Source organism: Aethalodelphis obliquidens, unplaced genomic scaffold, assembly GCF_003676395.1.
Source record: "Aethalodelphis obliquidens isolate GAN/ISIS:26980383/991018 unplaced genomic scaffold, ASM367639v1 scaffold1, whole genome shotgun sequence".
NCBI lineage: Eukaryota > Metazoa > Chordata > Mammalia > Artiodactyla > Delphinidae > Aethalodelphis > Aethalodelphis obliquidens.
This window is the reverse complement of record NW_020837945.1, coordinates 59112295-59129296: the sequence shown is the minus strand read 5'-3', so window position 1 is coordinate 59129296 and position 17002 is coordinate 59112295. Positions and strand designations below refer to the sequence as shown.

Below are 17002 nucleotides of genomic sequence, written 5' to 3'. Positions count from 1 at the left end.
ATAGAGAGAGAGAGAGAGAGAGAGAGAGAGAGAGAGAGAGAGAGAGGTTGTGTTACTTTAAGGAATCGGCTCACACGATTGCAGAGGTTTGGCAAGTCCAAAATATGCAGGGTAGGCCAGCAGGCTAGAGACCCAGGGAAGAGTTGCAGTCTGAGTCTGAAGGCAGACTGCTGGCAGAATTCCCTTTCCCAGAAGGTTAGTCTTTTTCTATTAAAACCTTCAACTGATTGGATAAGGCCCATCTACATTATGGAGGGTAATTTACTTTACTCAAAGTCTACTGACAGAAAGTACCTTCACAGAAAAATCTCACATAATGTTTGACCAGGTACCTGGGTACTGTGTCCTAGCCAAGTTGTCACATAAAATTAACCGTCACAGTAGAAAAATGGGGGAGAAAGACGGATGAACTATTCTTCTCAATTCTGGTTTCAAAATTCTTGAGAAAGTACTCTGATTTGTCCTGCTGGGTGAGGTGCCTACCACTGGACCAGACCATTTTAATCAGGGTGTGGCATCTGGAAGAAGGACTATCATCAGCCCAACTCATGTGAGGTGCCCATGATGGACGAATCCATTATGACTACGGAATGGGTGGAGGCTGCGTTACCTTGTACAGAATAGTTTTACGTATAAAATGAGGTGTCACATAAATGGGGAATCATTGATTAACAGCTTATAAATGTAATTTTCAAATGTTCACATATATAATGTTTCACATATAATGTTTCACATATAATGTTTCCATATAGTGATGGAACAGCTTCTAATTCTCTTTTTCAAGGATTTTTGTGTAATTTTAGTTATGGTTCGTTGATTTTCTATCATGTTGTATACAAGCTCTTGTGGAGAAATAATGGTTTCCACTCCATTTAAATATCTAAAATTGATTTCACCTACTTTCCTCTGAATATTTTCTAGCTTCAACAATTACTTCATCTATGGACAGAAAGCAGAGCACTGTAACACCTCCTGCAGAAGGTAGTATGCTGTTTTTGGTTTTTGTTTGTTTGTTTGTTTGTTTTTGAGGCCAGCACTGAAGCGTGGAATGTTGAGCTTCCTTAGAAACATAGTCGATGGTCTGGACCAAGTCCAGCCTTGTGCCCAGTTGAAGAATATGGTGATCTGAATGCTGTGGGATGAGGGACCTGAACGACCTCACCCATCTTCCCCTAAAACAGCTCAATTCCACTGGAAGACTGTGGAGCTTTCTCTATCAGGCACTGTGCTGGGCTTTGTGGGGAACATAAAGATGAGCAAGACTATCAGAGAGCGCCCAGGGAGCTCAGTTTTGTGGGGGAACCCTGACAGGAGCACAGTTATCACACAGGCAGAGGAGGGAAGCACTCACATCGAGTGTACCAGGAGTGTACAGAGGGGGTGATTAAGCACCAAGGCTTAGAGAAGGCCTCACAGATGAGGTAGCATGTGAATCAGGTCTTAAAGGTAGAGTACTTTAATAGAAAAAGAGCATCGTGTAGGGCACCTTAGAGAGTGAAAACGATGTGAGAAATGACATAGAAATGGAATTGTGCTTGGTGTTTTTTTCTGCAGTTTGGGGGAATGTAGTGGGTGATAAGATTGCAAAGTGAGTCAATGTGAAAAAGAGGGCTTTCAAAGCCAATATGAAGACATTTGAACTTATTCTTCAGGCAGTGAGAGATCTCTGGAGGGTTTTAGAGTTGAGGGAACCACATCTGTGTTACAGAATGATGTACTGGCTGCAGTGTAAGGTATGAACTGAAAGGAGAAGGGTTTTGAGACAGAGACAGAAGTTAGGAGGCCTTTGCAGCAATCCAGGTACATGGCAACGAGGACTTAATCTAGGTTATGGTTGTGAGAAAAGAAAGGAAATGCCCCAAAGCCAATGAGGATTTGTCAGTGTGCATAAGGCTAGATGAGACTGGAAGATATTTGTAGGCAAAGGATGCAGAAAAGATGGGATGTGACTGCTGGTTTGGGAGCAGAGATGAGAATCTACTATCTTCTCAGTGAAGCAAGAAGTGAAATCACCCTAGCTGATCACAGGAGCATATGGAGAATATATCTGTCAGACAGGTGCCAAACCCACTGAGTGTTGTAGAGGTATCGGCCATTGTGTAACTTATCACAACAGGTATGAAAAAGGAAAGAAGAGGATGAAGAAAGGGTGAAAAAATAACACTAACATAAGAACTATCATTATAGGTGTAGGGTGATTGACTGAAGTTTATAGAATGGAGGAAGGTGAAAGAACAGAGAATATCTGCAGTGCTTGGAATCCTCACCATTAGAGTTACTTCTTCGGATACTGTGCCCCTGTTCAAATACATGTTTATTTGATTAGCAAGAACTTTCTTTTACAAAAATGAGTCAGATATTGAGGTTAAATATTAAAGCCTTATATTGCTTATAAGCTAAACTTCCAAATCCCAAGAACAACAGGACATTCACAACTTGCTATCTCGCCAGTCTCTTACTTTTCTGGTTTTATCTTAATCCCGATTCCCTTATGCACATATATGCTTCCCACACCCAACCTCTAGCAGTTCTCTAACAAGCCATGTTCTTGCTTCTCTCCAAGCCTTTGCCAAATTGGAGTTTCTTGCTATGAGGGGATGCCACTTGGAGTGATGGAAAGAGCATGGATTTACCTGCCCTCTTAGATCTGCATTAAAATCCTCCCTCTTCATCTAGTAATATGATCTTTATTTGGCCATGAAATGCAAAGGCTTGAGTACATCACAGAGGGGGCAGATGACACCAAAAGAGGATAGAAGAAATGTTAAATGCAAAGTTTAGAAAAAATAAGCTTCATCCACGTAAAAATTTTGCCATACCACAGCTGGTTCTGTTTATGTTAAACTGATGAAATCAATGACGCTCTCCTTCGTTACAGGTGACTTGTGACAGATACACCTAATCACCTGTCAGCAAACCCCTTTCTGTCAGGTACACATGTCAGCTTATGGGAAAGCGTGAGCTTCTACATTAGGAGATGCTTGCCGGTCTTAATTTGTACTTTAAAATATGGAAAAATAGGTCAATGCTATATTTAATCCTGATAATGTTATCGAATGTATGGAAACAAAATCTGTGAGCAAGGTTCACAGCAAACTGTCAGGGAGTATATGTGTGAATGAATAGGAAGGAAGGGGAACTCATTGAAAGGCCATATTTGATACTATTACATGCTTGCAATAAAATCCTTTTTATAGAAAATTTACAGAGGAAACTAATCCTTGTTTTTGCATTGATTTGTATTTATATACTATAGTACTTTTTTTCTAGAAGAATACTTCTAAGCATCTCTTACCACTTGGCATCATCATTTTTCATTTTTGTGAGGTGGTTGAACTAAAGAAATTACAGATTATTTAAAAATCTGTTTGTTTATTTATTGGTTAACTTTTATTGGAGTATAGTTGCTTTACAATGTTGTGTTAGCTTCTACTGTACATCAAAATGAATCAGCCATACATAGACATATATCCCCTCCCTTTTGGATTTCCCTCCCATTTAGGACACCACAGTGCATTAAGTAGAGTTCCCTGTGCTTTACAATATGTTCCCATCAGCTGTCTATTTTATACATGGTATCGATAGTATATATGTGTCAATCCCAATCTCCCAATTCCTCCCACCCCACCGCTTTCCCCCTTGGTATCCATACATTTGTTCTCTATGTCTGTATCTCTATTTCTGCTTTGCAAATAAGGTCATCTATACCATTTTTCTAGATTCCACATATATGCATTAATATATGATATTTATTTTTCTCTTTCTGACTTACTTCACTCTGTATGACACTCTCTAGGTCCACCCACATCTCCACAAATGACCCAATTTTGTTCCTTTTTATGGCTGAGTAATATCAATTGTATATATGTACCACATCTTCTTTATCCATTCCTCTGTTTATGGACATTTAGGCTGCTTCCATGTCCTGGCTATTGTAAATAGTGCTGCTATGAACATTGGGGTGCATGTGTCTTTTTGAATTATGGTTTTCTCTGGCTATATGCTCAGTAGTGGGATTGCTGGGTCATATGGTAGCTCTATTCTTAGTTTTTTTTTTTTTTTTTTTTTTTTTTTTTTTTTGCGGTACGCAGGCATCTCACTGCTGTGGCCTCTCCCGTTGCGGAGCAAAGGCTCCGGACGCGCAGGCTCAGCGGCCATGGCTCACGGGCCCAGCCGCTCTGCAGCACATGGGATCCTCCCAGACTGGGGCACGAACCCGTGTCCCCTGCATCGGCAGGCGGACTCTCAACCACTGCGCCACCAGGGGAGCCCTATTTTTAGTTTTTTAAGGAAGCTCCATATTATTTTCCATAGTGGCTGTATCAGTTTTCATTCCCACCAACAGTGTAAGAGGGTTCTCTTGTCTCCACACCCTCTCCACCATTTACTGTTTGTAGATTTTTTGATGATGGACATTCTGACCGGTGTGAAGTGATACCTCATTGTAGTTTTGATTTGCATTTCTCTAATAATTAGTGATGTTGAGTACCTTTTCATGTGTTTGTCGGCCATCTGTATGTCTTCTTTGAAGAAATATCTGTTCAGGTCTTCCGCCCATTTTTGGATTGGGTTGTTTGTTTTTTTGATGTTGAGCTGCATGAGCTTCTTGTATGTTTGGAGATTAATCCTTTGTCAGTTGCTTCATTTGCAAATATTTTCTCCCATTCTGAGGGTCGTTTATTTGTCTTGTTTATGGTTTCCTTTGTGGTGCAAAAGCTTTTAAGTTTAATTAGGTCCCACTGGTTTATTTTTGTTTTTATTTCCACTACCCTAGAAGGTGGATCAAAAAAGATCTTGCTGTGATTTATGCAAAGAGTGTTCTTCGTATGTTTTCCTCTAAGAGTTTGATAGTGTCTGGCCTTACATTTAGGTCTTTAATCCACTTTGAGTTTATTTTTGTGTATGGTGTTAGGGAGTGTTCTAATTTCATTCTTGTACATGTAGCTGTCCAGTTTTCCTAACACAGCATTGTAAAGCAACTACACTCCAATACAAATTAATTAATAAAAAGAAGAGTGAGATCGATGTAGATATACTGATATGGTGATAGGTCTATTATATATCAACAAAAAAGAAAAAGACTTAGGACAATATACACAGTATGATATGCAATATACATCTCAATTTATATATATATATATAAATTAAAATATGCATGTTTGTATGTAAATACATACTTAAATGTGCATATTTACATCTGAAAGACAGAGCAAGTGCTTCTCATTGTTTTGTAGAGTTAGGAAGTACATCTGAGGTGTTAGGAAGAATAAAGGAAATTTTTATTCTTTACATAAATAAATAAATAAAATCTGTTGATTTAACTGATTTTGTGATTCACTGAATAAAAATTAAACAAAATAATTTCCACCTTGTTCAGCCTGATTGCCATCTTAGCTATTTTTAATGAAAGTACCATATCTTTCCACATTTATGTTTGTCTGAATTGCCACCCTTAAGGATAGGTGTTTAGTTCTGATGTTACTGATTTTTCACTTTCATCAAAACTTAGGAGGAGAAAACCACATCACTAATTATTCCATTTTTTTCCCCCTGAGGAGCACGAGTTGTATGATCAATCTAATAGTCTCTGAAGCCAAAAGATTAGATTTAGAAAACTGCCTTTGTCTTTTAACTTAGATTCTGCATTCTCATCTGTTTGTCTTATAGATCAAATCTCCTGAATTAATTTCATAACACTTTAAACAATTTTGTCACATATATAATTCATGTTGTTTTCCTAATGATGCATAATACTGGAGGAAGTTGGTTAATCTTTGGATGGGTTTAATACTTTATGTATACTTCATGAATGTTAATTTCTTACATAAGTCTAATATTTCTGGAATAAGACCTCGCTAAGTAATGTTCAAGTACAATTTCATGTAATATGCTGTGAATAAATTTTAACACTGAAATTCTTTATCAAGCTTTTCTCTTATTATTCTCTGTATTTGTGCATGTGTGTCTGTGTGTGTGTGTGTACAGTTAACACTTCACTATCAGTACTAGTGGGTACAAAGGCTGTGCTCTTTTGCCCTCTTGAGCTGTGTACAAGTATACTGCTAACAACATGGGAAATAGTCCTCAGAGACAAGTTGCCCTGCTTCAGAGCCTTCAGGGGTGATACAAATGAGACCAAGGGAGGAAACTGCACCGACAAGAGAATAACCTGGGCCTCCAGACTTGACGAGAATCCTGCCCTTCAGATTGATCCAGTGGCCATCACTCATGATGGGTATTACAGGTGTCAAATGGTAACACCTAATGGGAATTTCCATCGTGGATATCACCTCCAAGTGTTAGGTAAGGAACGTCATATATTGTGGTGTTTCAGGTAACCAGATTTTGGGCTGAAACAAATCTCCGAATTCCATGTCCCGTGTGTTAAGACTGAAGCATTTCCCCTACATTTCTGCAGTGCCCCCTGAGGTGACCCTGGTTCAAACTGAGAATGGAACTGCAGTGTGCAAGGCAGTTGCAGGGAAGCCAGCTGCACAGATCTCCTGGACCCCAGAGGGAGATTGTGTCACTGAGCAAAAACGTCATTGGGGCAACGACACAGTGACCGTCCAGAGTACATGCTACTGGGAGGGCCGCCATGTACCTAATGTGTCCTGCTCTGTCTCCCACTTGACTGGCAACAAGAGTCTGTCCATAGAGCTGGATCAAGGTTAGTAATTTTTCTAGTTTTGTTTTTGATTTTTCCATTCTTTCAGAAGAGTTACCTTAAGAAGAAAAAAGGAGTGTGCAGAGAAATTTCATTCAAGGATGTCCTTTCCACCCTCCACTTTATCTCCCTTTCCTCCTCAAAGTAAAAAAATTGCCTGGAAGAATAATACAAAAATTTATTGTAAAAAGCCATATTATCAAATGCAGTTTATTCTACTTCTTTTTTTTTTTTTTTTTCGGCCATGCTGCACAGCTTCCAGGATCTCAATTCTGGGACCAGGGATTCGAACTGGGCCATGGTAGTGAAAGCCCGAATCCTAACCACTAGGCCACTAGTGAACTTCCCAATTTATTCTTCTTTTAATGTTCTCTTCTGTACTACTAAATTGGCTTGTGTAGTGTACTTTTACGTAAATATTTATGGTTTTAATAGAAGGATAATGGGTAATTTTAAACAAATAAATATTATTTTATTAGAAGAATAACGTTGCTCATAAATTATCTTCATGAATTTCAGTCTGGTAGAATTTTCTCCTCCAGGGTCTTCCAGTGAAATTTCTTTAATGTCTTATAATAGTATCTATGATTCGGTTCATTACAATTTAGTTTCTCTACTCTCTGCTCCCATCTACTCTTATTTCTTGTTATAAAAAATATTATTCTAATCAACATAACTCATATAGTTTAAAGTCTATGTTGTTCTATAGGGCTACCATGAAAAACGTTAGCCATCTCTCTGCCTCTCCAACCCCACCTCTCCATTCTTACACAACTCTCTAGAGACAAGTACTTTCAGATCTTCAAGTGTTTCTTCTAGTAATTGACTCAGTTTTTATAAACAACATGGTTGTGCTGCTATTTCTTAATATAGCAAATTTAAACCTAGTGTACCCACTTCCTCTTATGGTAGATGAGGATTTAACTTTACCTTCTCTTCCCTCACCATTCATATGTAGTAAAATAGCAATTTTTGGTTAAATTAAATAGCCAGTGTTTACATTATTTTGAACATGTATGTTTTGTTAAGCTCTGAATCAAGAAATAAACTCATACTTTCATTTTTGAATAACTTTTGTTTTTCCTGGCCTTAATTGCTTTCCTTTTTCATTTCCTTAATAATGCATGTACCTATTATTAATTATCACTAACACTAAAAACAAAACAAAACAAAACCCTAGAAAACGCCTCTTAATACTGCTTTCCACATGGTCAGATTTGTTAGGTAATGTCAGTTCAGTTCCATTTTTTTTTCCTTGAAGACATTCTTTCTTGAGTTTTTACACGCTCTTGTTCTAATCTGGCCTGGTTGGTCACGAGACATGCTGCACAGCTATTGTCCTGGATGTTCTCTTTCCCTCAGTCCTCTGGTTGATGCCACGTCTGTGTAATCTGAGTTCCTTCTGCCTTCCTGACATTTGTTTGTTTTAATCTATCTTCCACATACAAGGCTTTCCATAACTCCTTGGCTATCCGTTCACTTAAAAGTGAACACTAAGGAGCTGACTGGAAGTTATATTGTCTGTGAGTGGGTTTGTTAGCTAGTAGGTTTCTATAGGGTGAAAACAGGTGATTGTTTTAAAATTGGGGATTCCTTATTTCCTTGTGTACCTGAAGGTCTTTTCTCTGAGGCTATTCAGACTCTGCAGAAAATAACTCTCCAGTCTCTTGCCTGGGAGGGATAATCCTGACTATCAGTGTTCTGGGAGCAGGGAGGAGAGGGGAGTGTGTGTGAGTGTGTGTGTGTGTGTGTGTGTATGACTGTTGAGAACTCAACTTTCTTTTAATGACACTTCATCTTCACCCTCCATTATGTCTGGATCCTTGACACTCTGGAGTTTCTCCAGTTCATCTTCTTTGGGTCACACTTCCTGTTTTCTGCTGATCAGGGAAGGTGTGATAACGTGGTTGCATGGGCTGGGAGGAGACTTGGCAGCCCATCTGTTCTTAATACAGACTTTCAAGGAAGCTTCCGACTTTAGCTCCACGCTTCACTCCCTACATTCCCCCTTCTCTATATTTGGTCTTTCCTACTCTAGAGTCTTCCTGGAGTTCACTAAGGTTTATACTTATTTCACTCTGAATTATTGGCCATTCTTCTGTTCATTTTTCACCCTAAAAACAAGCTGAAATCTTTCATCTGCTCTTGTCTTCATCCATGTTCTCTTTGTCTTTGCAAGTCTATACTTTAAAAAATTCTCTGCTGATATTTTAGTAAGTGTTAAGAAAGGAGAAGAGGAAAACAAATGGGTTTAAACCACAATTTTCTAATATGTATTCTTAAAGTTTTATATACATATTAATAGTTTAGCAGTATTTACTGAGAAGAGTAATTGCCACTGGTTATGTATGAAGTCCGACCACCCAGTATTACAATATGATGTCATATTTATAGAATCTCAGAACTGGAGGGACTCTCTAGTCCACTCCCACCCAGTGCAGATATGTCTTCCTCGCAGGGTGGACCTTCACCTGTGCTAGTGCACTTCCAATAAAAGAGAGCCCATTAGTTTGAAAGAGAGGGTTTCAAAACAATGTGGTCATTTTAAAATGCAAAACCAAACTTCTTTTTCAAATAAAAATCCAATGTTTAAAAACAAAGTATTGAAGGAAGGTGGAGGGACTGGATGCGGCCTCCACTTACCTCCCTCTGCTGCCCCAGCCGCGTTCACGAAACACCAGGAGCACAGTCTCAAAACCTCTCAGAGCTGGCAATTCCTTGGTTGACTTGTCCTCCGATCAGATTGAACTTTGTATTGCTGCCAGCAGTCAGTGAATAGTTTAAAGTTGCTGCCATGCATTCATTTCAGTTTCAATGCCCTGGAAGAAAGGTGACTTCAGAATTAGGGTTATTTATCCAAATAGCTTCCTTACAACTCTATTTATTTCTGAATATTGGAGATGAGAAACACTCTATTACTATAACAGAGAGGTCTAAATTTCACATCTCTCTTACAGGAATTCACCACATGAATCCTTAAAGCAATAAAATACTGATACAAGATGATGTCTTGAAAACTTAAGAGTCTGAAATGATAAAACAATTTAATTATAACAATTATTTGAACTATAAATGGATCAAAAGTTTTTCAAATAAAATCACAGAAATGAATTTCATGTATTGTGAGACATTCTTGAACCATGCTATATATATAGTTTTTAAACAGACTTTATTTTTTTTTCCTTTGTTTTCTTTCTTTTTTTTTTTTTATAAATATTTTATTTTATTTTATTTTATTTTTTTTAACATCTTTATTGGGGTATAATTGCTTTACAATGGTGTGTTAGTTTCTGCTTTATAACAAAGTGAATCAGTCATACATAAACATATGTTCCCATATGTCTTCCCTGTTGCGTCTCCCTCGCTCCCACCCTCCCCATCCCACCCCTCCAGGCTGTCACAAAGCACCGAGCCAATATCCCTGTGCCATGCGGCTGCTTCCCACTAGCTATCTACCTTACTGCCTTTGTTAGTGTGTATATGCCCATGACTCTCTCTCGCCCTGTCACAGCTCACCCTTCCCCCTCCCCATAACCTCAAGTCCGTTCTCTAAGAGGTCTGCGTCTTTATTCTTCATGACATTTTTTTCTTAAATTCCATATATATGTGTTAGCATACGGTATTTGTCTTTTTCTTTCTGACTTACTTCACTCTGTATGACAGACTCTAGGTCTATCCACCGCATTACAAATAGCTCAATTTCGTTTCTTTTTATGGGTGGGTAATATTCCATTGTATATATGTGCCACATCTTCTTTATCCATTCATCCGATGACGGGCACTTAGGTTGTTTCCATCTCCGGGCTATTGTAAATAGAGCTGCAATGAACATTTTGGTACATGACTCTTTTTGAATTTTGGTTTTCTCAGGGTATATGCCCAGTAGTGGGATTGCTGGGTCATATGGTAGTTCTATTTGTAGTTTTTTAAGGAACCTCCATACTGTTCTCCATAGTGGCTGAACCAATTCACATTCCCACCAGCAGTGCAAGAGTGTTCCCTTTTCTCCACACCCTCTCCAGCATTTATTGTTTCTAGATTTTTTGATGATGGCCATTCTGACTGGTGTGAGATGATATCTCATTGTAGTTTTGATTTGCATTTCTCTAATGATTAATGATGTTGAGCATTCTTTCATGTGTTTGTTGGCAGTCTGTATATCTTCTTTGGAGAAATGTCTATTTAGGTCTTCTGCCCATTTTTGGATTGGGTTGTTTGTTTTCTTGTTATTGAGCTGCATGAGCTGCTTGTAAATTTTGGAGATTAATCCTTTGTCGGTTGCTTCATTTGCAAATATTTTCTCCCATTCTGAGAGTTGTCTTTTGGTCTTGTTTATGGTTTCCTTTGCTGTGCAAAAGCTTTGAAGTTTCATTAGGTCCCATTTGTTTATTTTTGTTTTTATTTCCATTACTCTAGGAGGTGGGTCAGAGAGGATCTTGCTTTGATTTATGTCATAGAGTGTTCTGCCTATGTTTTCCTCTAAGAGTTTGATAGTTTCTGGCCTTACATTTAGGTCTTTAATCCATTTTGAGCTTATTTTTGTGTATGGTGTTAGGGAGTGATCTAATCTCATACTTTTACATGTACCTGTCCAGTTTTCCCAGCACCACTTATTGAAGAGGCTGTCCTTTCTCCATTGTACATTACTGCCACCTTTATCAAAGATAAGGTGTCCATATGTGCATGGGTTTATCTCTGGGCTTTCTATCCTGTTCCATTGATATATCTTTCTGTTTTTGTGCCAGTACCATACCGTCTTGACGACTGTAGCTTTGTAGTATAGTCTGAAGTCAGGGAGCCTGATTCCTCCAGTTCCTTCTTTCGTCCTCAAGATTGCTTTGGCTATTCGGGGTCTTTTGTGTTTCCATACAAATTGTGAAATTTTTTGTTCTAGTTCTGTGAAAAATGCCAGTGGGAGTTTGATAGGGATTGCATTGAATCTATAGATTGCTTTGGGTAGTAGAGTCATTTTCACAATGTTGATTCTTCCAATCCAAGAACATGGTATATCTCTCCATCTATTTATATCATCTTTAATTTCTTTCATCAGTGTCTTATAATTTTCTGCATACAGGTCTTTTGTCTCCTTAGGTAGGTTTATTCCTAGATATTTTATTCTTTTTGTTGCAATGGTAAATGGGAGTGTTTTCTTGATTTCACTTTCAGATTTTTCATCATTAGTATATAGGAATGCCAGAGATTTCTGTGCATTAATTTTGTATCCTGCCACTTTACCAAATTCATTGATTAGCTCTAGTAGTTTTCTGGTAGCATCTTAGGGTTCTCTATGTATAGGATCATGTCATCTGCAAACAGTGACAGCTTTACTTCTTCTTTTCCAATTTGGATTCCTTTTATTTCCTTTTCTTCTCTGATTGCTGTGGCTAAAACTTCCAAAACAATGTTGAATAAGAGTGGTGAGAGTGGGCAACCTTGTCTTGTTCCTGATCTTAGTGGAAATGCTTTCAGTTTTTCACCATTGAGGATGATGTTTGCTGTGGGCTTGTCATATATGGCCTTTATTATGTTGAGGAAAGTTCCCTCTATGCCTACTTTCTGCAGGGTTTTTATCATAAATGGGTGTTGAATTTTGTCAAAAGCTTTCTCTGCATCTATTGAGATGATCATATGGTTTTTCTCCTTCAATTTGTTAATATGGTTTATCACATTGATAGATTTGCGTATATTGAAGAATCCTTGCATTCCTGGAATAAACCCCACTTGATCATGGTGTATGATCTGTTTAATGTGCTGTTGGATTCTGTTTGCTAGTATTTTGTTGAGGATTTTTGCATCTATGTTCATCAGTGATATTGGCCTGTAGTTTTCTTTCTTTGTGACATCCTTGTCTGGTTTTGGTATCAGGGTGATGGTGGCCTCGTAGAAGGAGTTAGGGAGTGGTCCTCCCTCTGCTATATTTTGGAAGAGTTTGAGAAGGATAGGTGTTAGCTCTTCTCTAAATGTTTGATAGAATTCGCCTGTGAAGCCATCTGGTCCTGGGCCTTTCTTTGTTGGAAGATTTTTAATCACAGTTTCAATTTCAGTGCTTGTGATTGGTCTGTTCATATTTTCTATTTCTTCCTGATTCAGTCTTGGCAGGTTGTGCATTTCTAAGAATTTGTCCATTTCTTCCAGATTGTCCATTTTATTGGCATAGAGTTGCTTGTAGTAATCTCTCATGATCTCTTTTATCTCTGCAGTGTCAGTTGTTACCTCTCCTTTTTCATTTCTAATTCTATTGATTTGAGTCTTCTCCCTTTTTTTCTGGATGAGTCTGGCTAGTGGTTTATCTATTTTGTTTATCTTCTCAAAGAACCAGCTTTTAGTTTTATTGATCTTTGCTATTGTTTCCTTCATTTCTTTTTCATTTATTTCTGATCTGATTTTTATGATTTCTTTCCTTCTGCTAGCTTTGGGGTTTTTTTGTTCTTCTTTCTCTAATTGCTTGAGGTGCAAGGTTAGGTTGTTTATTCGAGATGTTTCCTGCTTCTTAAGGTGGGCTTGTATTGCTATAAACTTCCCCCTTAGAACTGCTTTTGCTGCATCCCACAGGTTTTGGGTCGTTGTGTCTCCATTGTCATTTGTTTCTAAGTATTTTTTGATTTCCTCTTTGATTTCTTCAGTGATCTCTTCATTATTAAGTAGTGTATTGTTTAGCCTCCATGCTTTTGTATTTTTTACAGATCTTTTCCTGTAATTGATATCTAGTCTCATGGCGTTGTGGTCAGAAAAGATACTTGATACAATTTCAATTTTCTTAAATTTACCAAGGCTTGATTTGTGACCTAAGATATGATCTATCCTGGAGAACAGACTTTATTTTTTAGAGCAGTTTTATGACGACGGAGTATTGAGTGGAAACTACAGAGCTCCCATATAACCCTTGACCCTACACATGCATGGTCTCCCTGTCTATCTAAATCCCCCGCTCCGCGGTTGTACCTTTGTTATAATGAATGACCCTACGTTAACACATCATTATCACTCAAAGTCCATAGTTTACATTAGGGTTCATTCTAGGTGCACATTCTATGAGTTTTGACAAATGTATAAATGCCATGTATTCATCGTTATACTATCATATAGTGTAGTTTCACTGCCATAAAAGTCCTCTATGTTCCACCTATTTATCCCTCCTTCCACCTTAACTTCTAACAACCCCTGATCTTTTTACTCCATAGTTGTGTATTTTCCAGAATGTCATATGGTTGGAATCATACAGTATTTAGCCTTTTCAGATTGGTTCCTTTCACTTAGTAATATGCTTTTAATTTTCCTCCATGATTTCATGGCTTGATAGCTCATTTCTTTCTACTGCTGAATAATAGTAAATCATACATTTTTGTGTCTACATTTACAGATGCCAAAACATCAGCACCCTTAAGAGTTTTACGTATCATTCCCCCTATTTTTATCATCTTGGTCATCGTTGGATCCATTTGGGTTTTGAAAATCAGTGGCTGCAGGTACTGACTGATGCTTTCTCTTCTCCTGCTTTATTGGATTAGAAAAGAGTCAAAAAATGGAATTGACTGGGTAAAAAGGGAACTCTGCTCAATATTCTGTAATAACCTAAATGGGAAAAGAATGTAAAAAAGAATCGATATATGTATATGTATAACTGAATCACTTTGCTGTACACCTTAAACTAACACAACATTGTAAATCAACTATAGTCCAATATAAAATAAAAATTTAAAAAAGATGTTAACCTCAGTTCTCTCATAATCAATAAGTGTGTCCTGAAAATAACAGACTTGGACTACACTAATGACGAGGGGGATTTTTCTAGGTTACTTAGACATGCAAGCATAGTGAATTAGACATGCAAGCATAGTCCACTTAGGGCAGGATCTTGGGGGAGACAGTGCATGCTATTTTCTATTTGAGAAAAGAATTACAGTGATTCATTTCATACACCAAATATGAGGTGTCACATATATTCTATTACATCAAACTTCTTTGCATAATTTCACTTCCTTTTCCAAAATCCAGAATTATCTTATTTGGGCGAATTAACTTACAAGCAGCATTCTTCACTCATTTCTGGTAGTTCATTTCTGATTTATTAAGGCTTCTATCAAAATGAACCACAATTGTCAATAGCATACTGTTTTGTTTTTCCATTTTCAATCTGAATAATAATGTTTTGACATTCACTCCAGCTAATTTTTATTTTTGCAGAAAATTGAAAAAAACAGAACATACTTCAGTTTTTGAGGAGGTAAGATAAGATTAAAAAGAATATTTATAAACTTTTAAGCTATGTAGTCTGAAAATCTAGTCACATAATTTGTAATTTGCATCATTATTAGTATTTTAGTTAAAAAGCAAAAATTCTAACTTTACAGTGCTGTCAGGTGTACTTATTCTGTTAATTATCCACCAAGTACTATTTATATACACTCCAAATCCATATTTTTATTTCAAGAACTGCATCCTACAAAAGACATAATGTTTGCCTCATTTGGGCTGTAATCTTTGGAGAAGTTGAATTGGTACTTCCTCTCCCATTAAACCAGCTCTAATTCTTGACTTCCTTTTTTCAATACCATCATCATTTCTCTCTTACCCAAGCTTAAAACCTATCCAGCTCTATAATCTCTTATAGCCAATAGCTTACTAAGTCTTTGACACTCTCCTCTGAAATACTTCTCATATCACTCCATTCTTCTCCACTCCTACTTTCAGACAACTGTTATCATGTCACACTGAGACTTAAATAATCAATAATTTTTTGATAAAATATTAGAAAAGTCTTGCTCTTATGTTCATGTAAGCCCAGAGACTACTATTGGTAGACACTAAAGCTGTGGGCCCTTGTTAGAAAAACATAAGTGGTTACTGATTTCTGGCTTTTTTGAATTGATTTTAACTTTGGGTTATTTCTTAGGATGAAATGCAGCCCTATGCCAGCTACACAGAGAAGAACAATCCACTTTATGATACTACAAACAGGGTGAAGATGTCTAAGGTGTTACAAAGTGAAGTTGATGGGATGAGTCTCCATACTGTATATGTTCCTGAAGTGTAGCACCAGGACAAATGAATCAAGATACAGTACAGATACTGTTTTGATTTTCTTGGAGATCTGGAATGGAAGGCTTATTTTGAAATTAGCTTTTCAAAGATTCTTAGAAGACAGAGACATTCTAGAGGATTTGCATTCATATCCTTATAAGTTTGAAATTTTAGAATTTTAGCTGTTACTATGTAGTTCTTTGAAGAACTGATATTATTACAAAGAAAGCTCATGCTCATGATAAAATATTCAAATTGTTCAATACAGTAGATGATGAAAACTGAGTTACCTCAAGTAACTCCACAGAAGGAACAATTAACCAACAGTTTTTATGTAATCTTCTAGAAAATTTCTATGTGCATATGTCATATCTATATGTGCATGGTATATGTGTGCACTTATATGTCCATTTATATATACATACACATATCCTTGTCAAGACACAAATGGGGACATACCATAGTTTTGTTCTGTACTTACAGAAAGTTAATAATGTAATATATCCTGAAGATCTTTTATATCAACACAAGCAGAGCTACCTCATTCTTCCTAATGGTTACAAAAAATTCCATTGTATGTAATGGAATTTAATTTAATTAACCACAACTCTAGTGGTGGACATTTAGATTAAGCTTTGTTTGTTTTGCTATTATAAACAATACTACATAGAATGTTTCTTGTGACTATATCTCTTTGTATGTATTTGAATATATTTGTAAGATAATTTCCTTGAGTGAAATTGCCAGGTCAAAGGGTTTGTGCATTTCTTGTATTGACTAATATGTCAAACTGTGTCAATTTACATTCCCTCCAACGCTGTTTGAATGTGCCTTTTCTGTTATTTTAATATCTGTAAAATGCCAACCTACTGTTAGCTAATATAAGATTATAATAAGAATTTCACTATTTAATAAAACTGAATTTATATTTTTCTTTAATGCTTGTGTGTGTGTGAAAGAGAGAGAGAGAGAGAGAGAGGGAGAGGGAGAGAGGGATGGAGGGAGGGAGAGAGGGAGGACAGACATGTGAGGACATTAGCTTCTTCTGAACTTATATCTCTATAGAGGTATTGCTATTTAATGCCTAATAGTTTTGCAGATGTGATAAATTGGAAATGTGTATTTTTATGGTGTGCACTTTACTGTGATGCATTTATCAAATAACAAATTTTTATAACCAGCTAAATATGCATTATGGAGGACTTGGGATATTTATAAAATATGATCTATGTGCTAAGGGAATAGCCATGGGATGACATGACCCTTTTCTACATTTTTCTATGGAATAAAATATTGGGAATGTGTATATTAATC

The 17002-nt window shown here is 37.0% G+C and overlaps 1 protein-coding gene across 1 annotated transcript in view; it reads left to right on the top strand.

Moving 5' to 3' along the window:
• CD200R1 (CD200 receptor 1) overlaps positions 1 to 16624 on the top strand; it is a 35083-nt gene extending 18459 nt beyond the window's left edge. The window contains exons 3-8 of the mRNA XM_027104733.1: positions 922 to 981; positions 5986 to 6303; positions 6419 to 6670; positions 14028 to 14133; positions 14852 to 14891; positions 15561 to 16624. Of these exons, the coding sequence (XP_026960534.1) occupies positions 922 to 981; positions 5986 to 6303; positions 6419 to 6670; positions 14028 to 14133; positions 14852 to 14891; positions 15561 to 15701 (917 nt within the window). The 3' untranslated portion in view covers positions 15702 to 16624. The remainder of the gene's footprint in view (positions 1 to 921; positions 982 to 5985; positions 6304 to 6418; positions 6671 to 14027; positions 14134 to 14851; positions 14892 to 15560) is intronic.
• Positions 16625 to 17002: the final 378 nt, after the last annotated feature.